Source organism: Mauremys reevesii, linkage group 6, assembly GCF_016161935.1.
Source record: "Mauremys reevesii isolate NIE-2019 linkage group 6, ASM1616193v1, whole genome shotgun sequence".
Lineage (NCBI taxonomy): Eukaryota > Metazoa > Chordata > Testudines > Geoemydidae > Mauremys > Mauremys reevesii.
Window position 1 is genome coordinate 23,914,908 of NC_052628.1, and position 15,030 is coordinate 23,929,937.

Sequence of the window (15,030 nt, forward strand, 5' to 3'; positions counted from 1 at the left end):
ACCAGTCCCCATACTCACAGTACCATTGGGCCTCCCACGAGAGATTGCCACAGCGCAGATCACCATCACCTAGGTGGTCTCCCAGGCATAGATTCCCACCTCCCTGCCTGGTGTGGGATCATTCCCAGTCGCGCCACGGTCTGCAGCTCCCCGGTACCGCTCTTCGGGCAGGCACTGATCCTCACCGGGGTAAGGATCCTCTCCTTACTGGTGTCCAACAAGGGTCAGTCAGCAGACACAGGCGTCTACAGCTCCGCCCTGGTCACCAGAAGGGCAATGGTCCAAGTCAGAAGGAAAGTTTAGCCCCTCACCTATAAAAGGTGAATTACTACCGGCCCACGAGACCGGTGCGACTCCTGCGGCGGCAGCGTGGAGGCAGGGGGCTCGACTCCAGCCCAGGTCGTGTTGCCCATTCACCCAGGGGTCCTAAAAATTGCTAAGACTATGTGGCAGACCCCTGCTAGGCTGGTACAACTTGAACTTGTGGGACTCCATCAACAAGTTCAAGGAGGGCCTTCCACAGGACCGAGCTCAGGAATTTGCGACCTTTGTGGAAGAGGGCAAAGTGGAGGCAAGATGACCTGGGACACTACAGACTTGGCGGCCAGGTTAGTCACCTCTGCGGTGGTCATGAGGCACAGCTCCTGGTTACAGTCCTCTGAGCTGTCCCAGGAGATGCAGACTACACTCCAAGACCTTCCAATTGAGGGGGCATGGCTCTTTTCGGAGCTGACCGATACACGGCTCCACAGCCTTAAAGACTCCCATGCCACCCTCCATTCCTTGGCCTAAACATCCCTCTGCAGGCTAGAAAGCTGTTCCATCCCCCACCTCCTCTGTCAGGGTCATGGGGTGTCCCTCAGTCCAGCTCCTACAGAAAGAAGGACAGAGACAAAGGATTTAAACTGCGTCACCCTTCATCTTCCTGTTCCTCTGTCCAGCCTTGTTCTTCCAGAGGCCAAGGAAACTGGAACCAGGCATTTTGAGGATGCACCCAAGGGTGTTGCCCCAGTCACGCCCCCGCTCTCTTTCCTTATCCCTTCTGGTTGGCCTAGTCATGGCTGACCTTGGACCGTTGAGTGCTCAACATAATATCTTCTGGCTACACCCTGAAGTTCGTGGCTGACCCTCCCTCCCACCCCACTTCTCCATCCCTCTTCAAGGACCCATCTCATAAACAACTACTCATTCAAGAGGTCAAGAACCTCCTACACCTGGGGGCAGTAGAGGAGGTCCCTCCAGACTTGAAAAGGAAAGGGTTCTACTCCTGCTATTTCCTAATCCCCAAAGCAAAAGGGGTCTCAGATCCATTCTGGACCTGCACCACCTCAACAAGTCTCTGAAGAAGCTGCAATTTTGCATGGTCTCTCTGGCCTCCATTATTCCCTCCCTGGGTCTGGGACACTGGTACGCTGCCCTTGACTTAAAGGATGTATATTCCCATCTTCCCGGGGCACAAGAGTTTCCTCTGTTTTGTGTTAAGCCACCGCCATTTTAAATTCACGGTGATGCCCTTTGGTCTCCCATCAGCCCCAAGAGTGTTTACAAAGTGCATAGCACCAGTGGCCACTTACCTGAGGTACCGAGGGGTGCAAATTTATCCGTACCTCAATGATAAAGGGCTAATCCCAGGATCAGGTGCAGCATCATCTCGATCTGGTTTGCTCCACCTGTTGTGACCTGGGGCTGTTAATAAGCGAGAAAAAGTGGACTTTAATTCCAGTGCAAACTCATAGAGTTCATTGGAATGGTCCTTGAGTCTAATCAGGCCAGAGCCTTTCTTCCCGAGGCTCGGTTCCCAGCTACGGCAGAGCTGATCTCGTGGATGCCAGCCCACCCTCTCATCACTGCTCACACATGCCTGCGATAGTTAGGCCACATGGCAGCCAGCACTGACGTGGTCTGGCACTCACTGTTCTGCCTCAGGCCCCTGCAAGCATGGTTGGTGTCAGCCTACGTACCTAACAGACACAGCGTGGGCCGTGTGGTCAGGTCCCGGACCATGTACTGTCATCGCTCATATGGTGGCAGAATCCTGCACCAACGTTGGAGGGAGTTCCCTTTATGGCTCCATCCTTTTCAGTGAACCTCGTCTCCGATGCCTTGGATCTGGGGTGGGGAGCCCATCTGGGCAATCTCAGCATGCAATGTCATTGGTCGAGTCACGATCACTCCCTACATATCAACGTGAGAGATCTCAGAGCAGTTCGTCTGTCCTGTCAAGCCTTCCTACCTCACATAGAAAGCACAATACAGTGTCTATATTCTATATCAGCAAGCAAGGCAGAGCCACATTGTCTACCCTTTGCCAAGAAGCCCTCAGGCTCTGGGATTTCTGTGCACAACACAACATTCATCTCATAGCCACACACCGCCTCGGGGCCAGGAACACTTTGGCAGATCACCTCAACAGGACCTTCTCATCTCACCACGAGTGGTCTCTCCATCCGGAAATGATCAGTGTCATCTTCCAGAGGTGGGGATCTCCCCAAGTGGACCTGTTCACATCCAGGCAGAACAGAAAATGCTACCTTTTCTGCTCAATTTGGGGGATTGATCGAGGCTCCCTGTTGGATGCTTTTCTGCTTCTGTGGTCGGGGGCTCTGTTGTATGCCTTTCCTCCAGTGCTATTAATTCACAAGGTCCTCATGAAGATCAAGCTGGACAGAGCAAAGGTGATCCTCATAGCGCCAGCTTGGCAGAACCAGCACAAGTTCAGCATGCTGCTGGACCTCTTGGTGGCTGCTCCATTTCAGCTACCGCTCAGGCCAGACCCGCTGTCCCTAAACTATGGCAGTCTTCTGCATCCGAACCTGGCGGTGCTGCATCTGACAGCTTGGCTGCTGCACGGTTAAATGTGGAGGAGCAGGAGTGCCCAGCTGGTGTCCAACAGGTCCTTTTGGGCATCAGAAAGCTCTCCACCAAAGCAACCTACCTGGCCAAATGGAAGCAGTTTGCTTGTTGAACCTTGAATAAAGGCATTTGGCCCTAACGGGCCTCGCTGCAGTTAATCCTGGACTACCTTCTGTATCTTGAACTCCAAGGTCTGTCCTCATCATCTGTCAAGGTCCACTTCGCCGCTATCTTTGCCTTCCATCTTCCACTTGAGAGTAGGTCAGTTTTCACCCAGTTTTGACTGCCCGGTTCCTCAAGGACCTCAAGCACCCAGTGTCCAGTCAAATAATTGCTTCTTGCATCATTTGCTGCTGCTATGATCAGACAAAGGTGCCTTCTCTGACAATTGTAACTGCCCATACAACCAGGGCACAAGCCTCTTTGTCAGCTTTTCTAGCCCAAGTGCCTATCCAGGAAAACTGTAGGGTAGCTACCTGGTCGTCCGTCCACATGTTCATGTCTCATTATGCACTTACCCAGCAGGCTTTGATAGAGCAGTGCATCAAGATGCTAGACTGTGAGCTCTGAGGATACCACTTGTGAGTCACCTAGAATGGAATGGATATGAGCAAGCACTCGAAGAAGGAAAAACGGTTACCTACCTTTTTGTAACTGTTATTCTTTGAGACGTGTTGCTCATGTCCATTCCATTACCCGTCATCCTGTCCCTCTGTCGGAGTTGCTGGCAAGAAGGAACTGAGAGGGCATAGGGATACTGCTACGAATACCGCTAAGGCAAAAATCTCTGATGACTGTTCACGTGGGTACACCTAGAATAGAATGGACATGAGCAACACATCTCGAAGAACAACAGTTACGAGAAGATAGGTAACTGTTTTTTCCTCACACTAAAACAACCAATTTTCACAAAGAGGGAATTGTAATAATAAGTATGGATTTGTGAGATACAAAACAGCTAGGCTTGGAAGGCCTGATCCAAAGCCCTGTAAAGTCAATTATTTCAATGAGCTTTGGGTCAGAAACAAAAGAACAATCATTGGCTATGGTTCCAATAAAATTTGTATCATTTGAGATTTGCTTTTTTCCCCTTTTGAAAAATCTGAGAAAGGAATGGTCTCTCTCCTGAAAAGATATCTCATTTTTTAAAATTACCTAAATATTATTAATATAATTTTTAAATAAAAGGAACACTTCCTCTGTAGAACATCTACATTTTATGTTCAAGTTCTAAAGGAAATGTTTTTAAATCACCCTCAGTGGACTTTTTCACCATTGAGCTTCTAAATCTAACACTTTTGTCAGAGGATACTGTCTGAATTAATGTCTTCTTATCACCTCTTCCTTCGACATCAGTTTGGTTAACTTTGCTATATCCTTGTGATATGCACATTCTGATATCAACAGTAGGTATAGTTTATAAAACAAATTCTGCAGTCTGAGTGAATTAAAAAATATATAAATAATATATGAACACAGGAAACCTAAATAGGTATTTTGATGCCTGAGTGCAAGTTTCGGTGCTCAACTTTAGATGCCTAAGTAAGCTTGAAAATAGACTTCAGATTGTATATATAAATTATTATTATGAAATGACTGTTTCAACAGAGGAAGCTGCAAAATCTCTACTACAGCTGATTAAGATAAAGGCATTAACATTTGTTGAAGAACTAGTAATGAAAGCAGAAGAAACTTACAAATGTATGGAAAAGTGGCTTGGCGCCAGGTTCCTTGCAGAAATGTCCAGGTAATATATGGCTAATTTTTAAATAGACCAGATATTTTAATAGAATAGAAAAGTTATAGTAAAGCTGGTAAAAATAATTGTTCAGACAGGTGACATAGTCAAATAATTTGTAAAAATGTACAAAAATTAATCATTTTTCTAGCTAATCTTACTCTCAGGATTTGGGACTTGATCTTGCCTTAGGATATATGCCCTATAGTGCTGCATACCTTGGAAAGTTAAAAAGTGTAGTCAGCAATATTGTACATAACTGTTCAGTCTTATTTTTTTCTTAGGAAATACAGTTACACTTATGAGCCCTAGTAGAGAACCCGACATTTTGTTCATAGGGAGCAACAATATCAAGTAGTGGCTCCTGCCACCTTGGAATTTTGGGATCTTGTTTGCTATGCTTCTGCCATTCCAGAATCCTCCACTTTTTGTTACACCCACTGTGTATAGCAGTTGACAGAAGTTATTTTAAAGATCATAAGAACATGAGGGCCTGCTTTGTGACACAAATTAGTCTCCAGTGCCCAAGAAGTGTGTAGATTTGGGCCTAATCATGACTCCCTAACTTTCATGTACAGGGTATCTTCTGTGTGCAGGTCAGGCCCTTCCCACTGTAATATCCAAGTACTTATGCCTCCACAGCAGTATTACTCCTTTCCCTGCAGAATGTGCTCCATAGATCCAGGAGTCCATGGAGGGGCACATGACAGCGTGACAGGCTGAAGTAGGTGGACAGGGTGAGGTCAGGCAAATACACATCACCTCATTTGCCCTATGGAGTTCTGAAAATCTCAACCTGTACTATCTTTCCATCGGGTTTTCTCAATGGCTGGGATTCCACTTTAAATGGACTTCCCCCAGCAGTCACAAATAGAGCATGCTGCCAGGATGTAGTGAGAAATAACTAGCTTGGTCTTAGGGCCACATGTTGACCCCCCCGCCCATTCCCATGATCCGCACAGAGGATTTCTGGTCCTTAACAGAGAAAATCTCCCATTGATGAAATATTTCAGAATTTGATTCAAAGTTACTATCTTACATTTTAAAGTAATAATTGCTTCCTGCATTTCATTTTTAGTGTTGACAAATTAACTGAGATTGCACGCCACCACATTGAATGTTCTACGAGAATCCAATATGAATTGGTTTTAGATGAGACAGACTTCTTCATAAGCAATGATGTAAAAGTAATTCCAGATCCTATCCCTCCACCACGGCCTCCACCTGTAGAGACATCTGTAAATGGTACCCTAACTATTTCACAACTTAGCACACTCCATAAGCAATTTCTACAGGTGGCACCTAAAGGTAGGAAAAAATATTCTTACACATTCATAAGAGAATTAGTTACCTAATCAAGATTTAAAATAACTGTTAGGAGCTACTAAACCATTTTTGATACTTAGCCAACAGCATTACGTACACTAATTTATGATAGTAAGTAAAGATGCTACTACTGTTATTAAGAGCAAAGTTAGAATGCTGGTATCCAACATTTAAGTGATCTGTAAGAGTCTTTGATCTGAGTTCCTCTATACTCAAATCTAAAGTAACTCTTTGGAATTATCAATATGCTGTGTGTGCTTTTAAAAGTGATGCCCATCTTGCTTAACTCAGAAATTCTGAAAATTCATAAGTAAGAATCATTTTCAAATACAAGTTTTTAATTAAATGAATACTTCTGAGTTCAGTGGAGATGGCAGCCGTGTTATTAAAAATGACATCATTTATGACATTGGGGCCTTTTTAGCCAAAAGGCAACAAAGCATTGGTTGAAATATCTTGAGCTTGCAACACCTCTGGAATGCCTCTTGTCAATATACAGCAACCGTTCCATTAATTTACAAGTAGTAGGTCAGATATGTTTATTTTTTCCTGCAACACTTGGAGCTGAAGCTTTTAGCTCAGTTGTGGTTCAGTTACTAGATTCAACAATCTTAACTGTTGAGCCAACCAACAATTTCATGCAATCAGTGACCCTACAGCAGTCTCTTCACTTAATATAAACACACCCTCGAAATTTGGGAACTCTGGGTAAAAGATTTTAAACTAGTTTCCAGCATGATTTAATACTGGTTTTAGAATTATGCAAAATAATTTAAGTGTTTAAAAATTAAACCTTTTATTTAAATATATATTTTTCCTGATTAGTTACATCAATATTAAATGAAATAGAAAATAGTTCACAATCATTTACACAAGGATTCATTACCGACAATGTCACAAATCATCATCTTGTGTAACAAATGACCACTACCACTGGTCCGGAGTGCTGGAACAATTTGTATAGTGGGGGTGCTGAGAGCTATTGAACCAAACTGTAAACTCTATGTGATGGGAAACACTTTAAATCAAAGGGTGCAGCAGAACCCCCAGCACTCCTAGTTGCAGAACCTGTGCTGCCAATACAACCAGAAATACCTTGTGTAGTTAAACATCATAATCAAATTCATCCAGTGTAATGCATTAAAGCTCATGAAGGCCCACTAAAGATGAATTTGGTCCTTTAGGTTGAAATACATTTCACTGTATATTTATGGAGAAAAAGTGAGCTCACCTTTTGAACTGGAAAACTTTTAGCTGAGAAACATGTTTACAGTTTTCCTTTAAAGAGATGTCTATCTTTCTGTCTTGTGTATGTGAGAGAGAACATTCCAAACTGCTCTGCAGCAAATAAAATAATAGATAGCATCATATAATTAATTATAAGAAGCAGGGAATATCTTATATTTGCATTCATTTATGGAGTTCCATGGGAGTAAAGCACACTTCACAGACATCAAACATGGCTGGTCACTCCCTCAAGGAGCTTTTATTTTAGATTTATTTACTAGATATATATGACTCTAAAAAGATGTTTAACACAGACTTTAACCCCCTTGACATTTCTATATAGTTAAATGCAGCAATAATTTCCATCATATACTGATGACAACCAGTTAAATCTTGTAGCAAAAAAAAAAAGTAGAATATCTCACCTTCCTCCAATGTTTCCCCTTAAATAGCATCCCCCTCCAGTAAAAGAAAGGTCAACAGACTCAAGCTATTCTGGACCAAGTGGGGAACAAGTTCCAAAGTCAAGGGGCCCTCACTGAGAATGCCCTACTAGCAGTCCCCTCTCTTTTAAAGCCAAAGGGACAGCAGTTCAAGAGCCTCCACTGATCTCTGCAATGACAGTATAACACAGGAATAGAGCTGATCTCTCAAGTAGGCAGGTTGCGGGCCATATGGGCTTTGTTGTTATGTTACGTTTTTGGTATTATGGTCAAGCTAGTGGCCAGGAACCCACAGGATCAAAAATAACTCCTTAAACTCTACCTAGAAACCTACAGGTACCCAGTGAAGATAACAAGCACTGATATAATGTCCTGACAGATATAGATCTTGCTTAACAAATAGGTTGCTGCATTCTGCACTTTGTTCAGCATTTGAATGGATTTAAGATGTAGCCCCATGAAGAGCACATTGCAGTAATTTACTTCTGTAGTGACAAAGGTATGAATCATGGCAATAACATACATATCTTCCCCCTCCCCTGCCCCCCAAAAATAAATCAATAAATCTCAACCTCCTGGCCAGACACAAATGAAAGAGAACAGTCTGGTTCCTGCTGAAATGTGATCATCCTACAGTAATTAGGAATCTAAGTAGATACTCCATTTGCAATTGTGAGTGAGAAGTGAGAGACGGACACCTTAATCAGAGAAACAGATAAAATCCTCACCATATCTTCCGATTGGTTTCCCCAGCCAATCAACATATCTAGATTGAGCTTTAGCCAGCTCACTTTCAATACAGCCAAACACTGGAAAAGGTACTCTACTATACTATCTGGGGCAGAAGGAACAGAAATAATAGATTGGAATCATCTGTCTGTTGAAAGCAATGCAGCTCATGCTGTCTCACTGACTCTCCTAAAAATCCTATATAAATGTTGAACAAGAAGAAACCCTGCAATTAGCACTTTCATGGAGAAATGACAATTGCCAAACATTACTTTCTGGGAACTTTGAGAAAAAGATTGAGGATCAACCCTGTCCCTTCCCCCATGGTCCATAGCAACTTTAGATCTAAAGATATCAGTATGCACAGCCTTTATTCACTGATAGGATGAAGTCATCATCAATGCGATCAACATAATCTCTGTCCTGTAACCTTGTCGGTACCCCAGTTGACAGGAATCAAGGAAATCTGAGCTATGTAGGTAATTTTAACCATGAAGAGAAGATTAGGTACAGGACTATAGTTAACCAGATAAGTCAACATCAATTTTTGGTATCTTGAACAAAAACCTTATCAATTGTTTTTTAAGAAAGCCAGCAGCATATTCTTAAGAGAGGAACTGACAGTCTGCATTATCACTGGATTCAGAACCTCCCCAGATTTCAGGAAGGACACGAATCCAGAACTGAGCTTGGGGCCCAAAGTTCCCCCTCCAGTACTTCACAGAGCACCACTGCCTGAAACAGTTGACAGTGTTTGTCCCCCAAACAGTTGCCCTGATTCCACAGAAGCAGACAGTTTGGTCAGAATCAATGTGTCTCCACAAAGTAAAAAGGAGTTTCCTCAGAAACCAAACTAAAGTCATCCTCTGAGTGGAGTCAGTTGGATTGTCCAAGTTATCAGTCATCTGAAAAAAGTCTGTGGAACAAGATTTTGGGGATGGGATGGTAGAAGAAAAAATCTTTTTCTTTGTCTCCTGCACAGCCACAGTATAACAGCTTAAAAAACCCTATTGAAAACAATAATAGGGTGTTCTGTTGGAAGAACAGCCCTCTCCTTCAGAGTGCTCTTGTTCCATCAAGAGCAGACCATCAAAACAGTTCTCTTGCCCTAATGAAAGAGGTATGCCGCAATCTTCTATTTCTGCAGGAGGTATTTGTCCAAAGACATAGGTAATATATCCAGTCAACCCACCTCTAATCTTTTTCCAAACAGTAGCTCAAGATTGTGGTCAGCCATGGCCCTCATGGAGGCCTGAATTTATTCAGATGAATAATCATCAGAATAGATGTTTAAGTGGCTGATCATGAACAGTCCGGGTGAATCTAACACTACAACAGATAGGAACACTGGTGTGATCTGTATGCCAAGATTACTGCCATCTTTTATCTGGGCTGTCGCACATAAGATGGACATATTGTATTCAATCCATTTTTGGTGAAAGACCTATGCAGTAGATCAGATACAAACAGCACAGACTCGCCACCTCCTCAGTAATCCTCTTCAGTTCCTACTGTACAAAACAGCCAAATGAGACCAACTGCACCAATACAGGTCCAGCAGTATTCTCCAGCCAGGTTTTGGTAATATGTGCAAAGTTGGGAACCTCATTCTTACTTACATCATGGATGGTGGAAACTTCACTGGCCATTGTATATGGCAAGAAACAACAGGTAGATACAACCAACAGACAAGGGAGGATAATATGACAATAAGACAGTTATGATTTGTATAATATGGAGTGATCACAGCACAACAGCACTCCTCTTTAATTTCTCCTTCTCCTGTCTCTTCTTGTCTTTTAGCACAAGAATATAGGCTCCCTAGTCATTGAGGCCAATCACACTCATCTAGGCCACCAACAACCCCTAAACTTTTAGAGCTCTCATTGTCCCAGCCAAATAATAATAAAGAATAATAATTATAGTGCCTAATCCTTCAGTCCTAACTCATGTGAGTAGTCCTCAGATTACTTGTGATACTAAAGTCACCAGACTACTTATGAGTATGGGCTATAGGATTAGGCATTAATATAGATACTTACAGATATACAATACCTACAAATATTAATCCTAATACCTCTATGATATATGTACTATTCCCCACCACTAGAGCGGTTAAGTGGCAAGGCCGCACATTTGGATAAAATTAAAAGAACAAGTCTTCTATAGCAGCAGTTCTCAAACTGTGGGTCAGAACCCCAAAGTGGGTCACGGCCCCATTTTAATGGGGTGCCTGGGCTGGCTTAGACTTGCTGTGGCCAGGGGCCGAAGCCAAAGCCTGAGCCCCACTATCTGGGGCCGAAGCCTGAGGGGTTCAGCTTTGGGCAGTGAGGCTGAGATTACAGGCCCCCTGCCTGGGGCTGAAGCCCTTGGGCTTTGGCTTTGCCCCTCCCCTCCCCCAGGCAGTGGGGCTTTGCCCCCCCCACCCCCATCCGGGTGGCAGGACTCAGGTGGGCTCAGGCTTCGGTCCCCACTCCTGGGGTCATGTAGTAACTTTTTTTTGTCAGAAGGGGATTGTGTTGCAATGAACCCCTGTTCTATAGCATGTAAATAACAAAAATACTAAAACTGATCTGAAGCCTCATCAGAATCCAGGCAAAAGATTTAAGAATCAGAGTACCAAGTTGACTGGGTATAACATTCCTATGATTATATATAGCAGAATTTTGAATTAAGTGCAGTCTCTCAATTAACTTCTCTGGAAAACCAGAGAAGAGAGGAAAAAACAGGAGAAAGAATTAATTTTGGAAGAAACAGAGATATAAAGTGCCTTTTCACATGAAATTTGGATGGAAAATATTTTTGAAATGAGAAAAGGCTGTCTTGGTGAGATATGTAATAGATTGACAAAATCAGAGGAGAATAGCCAAATCAATATATTTTAACAATAGGGTGAGGACATAAAATTCAATCATATCAAAAATCAAATTTTAAACAGTTTTATGTTTCCTAGGACTGTAAAGTATTAAAGAGCTGCTGGTGCTTCACAGACAACTTTGTTCTGTCCTTCACCCTTGGTTCTCTATGGAGACACCTTACTAACAACTCTGAGCATCGATGGAGAAAAAAAACAGACTTGTACTGGACCTAGATATATGCTGGTGCAATCTCTCAGTTAACAAGGAAACCTAAGAAACATTTTTATGTTAGTGTCATTGTATTAATTTGAGATGAATTTTCAGTGTTTGTTGGGTCCATAAAGTCTTTTGATCAGTTTTCTTATGGTAATTTAATGTATACCCCAATGAATGTACTGTATTGTTCTCTAGTAAGGGTGTCCCTGTTCTGTAATAGACAACCCAGGACAGATCTGAAATTGAGCCACTAATTCCCAGTCAACATTTTTCTCTTCTTTTTTTTTTCCCCAGTCTCTTTGGATGTAGTCTATCTTGTCAGCAAAATCCAACTGTCTACTTGTTTGTCTGATCCGATCTCCTTTGAGTTTCTTCAGCAGCACCTTCTTATGACTCGAGTAATTTCCAAAAATGAATCTTTGTTTTCTGGAACTTATTAATATTTTACTAAATGTGCCCTAATGAATCTTATTTTGAATTCACCTGCTTTGCATTTCCAAATTAACTAAAATAAATTCTGTCCCAATTATTTTCTTCTATTTATAATTGATATGCATGAGCATGTTCATAGATACTGCCATGTCTTCATAATCATGACCTGTATGAATTATATCAGTCCAAGTTGTAGAGCTAGCCATTTAACTGGAACAACCATGAATCAAGTCTTTATTTACTTCTCTATTCTAAATCCAAAAATCATTTAGAATACCTGTAAATTTAAACACAGTGAAAAATAGACAACTTAGACCTGAACAGCTCTCTGGCATTCAGGGCAGGTACAGTTTGAAGGTTATCTTTCTAATCAATCATGACAGATTATTTGTAGTAAGAATTTATCCCAAGCCTTATTGTTTCAATATTTACCAAATATAAGACAGCGACCATCTTCTTATCACTATTTGCGTCAAAAACTGCAGATACTGTAAGCCTGTCACCAGTTTAGTTTTGTTGCATCATTGGATTTGAAATAGCTAAATTTAAGACTGCATTTAATTCAATTGAAAGTCTGTCCTTCAGTGGGAGTTTTGCCTGAGTAAGGAATTCAGAACTGGGCCCATGATTTCAAATATCTTCTATACTGTATACTAAAAGGCGTTCATATTTATGTCCATTTCCCAGCACTTTTTTGAGTACAAATCAAGATAATTAGAACAGTAAACCTATTTAGCTGCAATTTGATGTTAAATATGAGTGGGAACTCTAGTTTTGTTTGTAGGGATAGGTAATCAGACCTCCATTACTAGTGTTGATTTTTCCAAGGGTAATTTTTCTTTCATTATATTACTTTCAAAAGTAGAAAATCTAGTAGTTCTTTTGATTCTTATTTATCATTTACCTCTCCAGTTAGATCTCTTACTTAATCATGCAGGTTTCATTCTTTTAATATTTCAAAAATCTGTCTGCACTGCTTAAAATCTTCGCTTGTACATAATTACCTTATATCTAGAAGAATCCCAAAGAGCTTTACATACATGTTTGTGCCTACAAATATATTATATGTATCTATTTAGGTTTTAAGATACTTATCAGCATGGTATACAAAAAAACCTATTTTCCCCCCCCAACCCCGCCCCCGACTGCACACACATAAATATGCACACACACAATTACTTCACTCATTTGTCCACTATTTAAATACTGCTGCCTCTGATGATGAACATAACCAGCCCTTAGCAACATCAAGGGCTGATCAGAAATTATTAAAACTTGGTTTCAAATACAAAAGGGGTAGGGGGACTTTCATTAAACATTTTCCCTATTTTTCAACCAGATCTGATAATTCTTATCTTAATTGTTGCAAGGGTCTTCTTACTGCTTCATATTTTGCTGCTCATATAATTTGTCATCTCTGTCATTCCTGTGATATCCTTTGGTTTGGGCAAGTTCATTGTTTACCTCTGAAACTGAAACAAGTTCAAAATCTATAATTGATAACTTTTGAGGCTCTTTAAAAATTGATCTTTGTATTTGCAGAGTTTGTCTCATGTTTGTCCTCTCTCATAATTCAGGCAGTGTGATTCATCTTTACTTCTTCCATCCTTATTGCTTGCCCTTTTAAAATGGTTTGCCTTATACACTTGGAACATTTACCAAAACATTTCTTATTTGTTACTGGTTTTTTTCTATCTCCTTTAAAAATATAATTTTATTTTTACTTTATTTTATTTTATTGTTGTAACGTGCCTAATTTAGTTCAAAGGACATATTTGTTATGTTATTATATGTTATCTGGATTCATTACTTACTGAAACATGTTAACACTTAAAGTTGTTGAATATATCAGTAAATAATTATTGACTTTGGAAAATAGCCTAGTTAAAAACAATTCTACACATTATATATCATTTTTTTACATTTATTTCCCCTCTGTCTTCAAAGCAAACAGCCTCTGTATGAAACAAAGATACCTGAGGCATATCTTCAACTGGTGTAAATTGTTATAGCTACAGTGATCTTAAAGGAGTAATGACAATTTGCACCAGCTGAGGATCTGCCCCTTAGTCCTTACTTCTTCACCATTCATCTGCTGGTGCTGCTTTTTCCTCACATGATATTATAATCCGCTACTTGTAAACAGAGAATATAACTTTTGTTGGAAATAAGGAGCTATGGCAGAATTCTACAGCCATACTGCCTCAAGCTATCAACTTGTTAGACTGCATAACCAAGGAAGTGTGGGGCAGTCAGACTAGTTACATGTAGCAGCATCACGTTAGCAACTCATATTTAGTTTGTTGTTCATTGTAACCCCAAAATCCTTTTCAGCAGTACTACTACCTAGACAGTTATTCCCCATTTTGTAGTTTTGCATTTGATTTTGCACTTGTCTTTATTGAATTTCATCTTGTTGAGCTCAGACCAATTCTCCAATTTATCAAGGTCATGAATTTTAAACCTGTCCTCTAAAGTGCTTGCAATCCCTCCCAGCTTGGTGTCATTTTCAAAGTTTATAAGCAGACTCTCCACTCCGTTCTCCTAGTAATTAATGGAAATACTGAATAGTACCAAACCCAGGACTGACCCCTGAGGGACTCTACTAGATACGCCCTCCCAGTTTAACAGTAAACCATTGATAACTACTCTTTGAGTATAGTCTTTCAACCAGTTGTGTAGTATCTTCTAGTAATTTCATCTAGATCACATTTCTCTAGTGTGCTTATGAGGATGTTACATGGAACTGTGTCAAAAGCTTGCAAACAGAGTGTTACCTTGATGTAAGTAATATTTTGTTACCAAACTCCCCGTGGCATTCCAAAGAATATGATTACCTCATTTCTTGTCCTAAAAGGGTGTGTGTGTCTGTGTGTGTGAATGAATGATATACCTGACACAGTTACTGAGGTTGTAAAGTGTTTTGGGATCCATCTAGGTGTATGATGATATAAATGACATCATTCTTGGCCAAATCCTTGGTTGAAGCAATGCCAGTAAAAAGCATCGCGTTCTTTTACTGCTATATAAGCCAACTACATATCAGTAGTGAGGATAGAAAGGCCACAATAATGCAAATAATAAAGACCAACACCTGGTCATAGGGAATGAGGTGCAGAATCACTTGGATCCCAGTCCTTCACTGGGCCCATGGACCTTAGGTCTGCAATATTTTCCATGTAGCTGACTCCCACAAGGGAAGAGGAGT

General features: G+C 41.1%; 1 protein-coding gene across 12 annotated transcripts in view; it reads left to right on the plus strand.

Moving 5' to 3' along the window:
* The window catches only part of SPEF2 (sperm flagellar 2), a 146,420-nt gene that overhangs the window by 79,598 nt on the left and 51,792 nt on the right, over positions 1–15,030 (plus strand). For 10 of the 12 annotated variants that reach the window (XM_039542949.1, XM_039542950.1, XM_039542947.1 and 7 more), the window contains 2 exons: positions 4,462–4,600; positions 5,670–5,899. In XM_039542949.1, coding sequence (XP_039398883.1) covers positions 4,462–4,600; positions 5,670–5,899 — 369 coding nt within the window. Of the gene's footprint in view, positions 1–4,461; positions 4,601–5,669; positions 5,900–11,254; positions 11,440–15,030 lie in introns of those variants that run through there. The other 2 variants (XM_039542955.1, XM_039542957.1) reach the window with 2 other exon arrangements.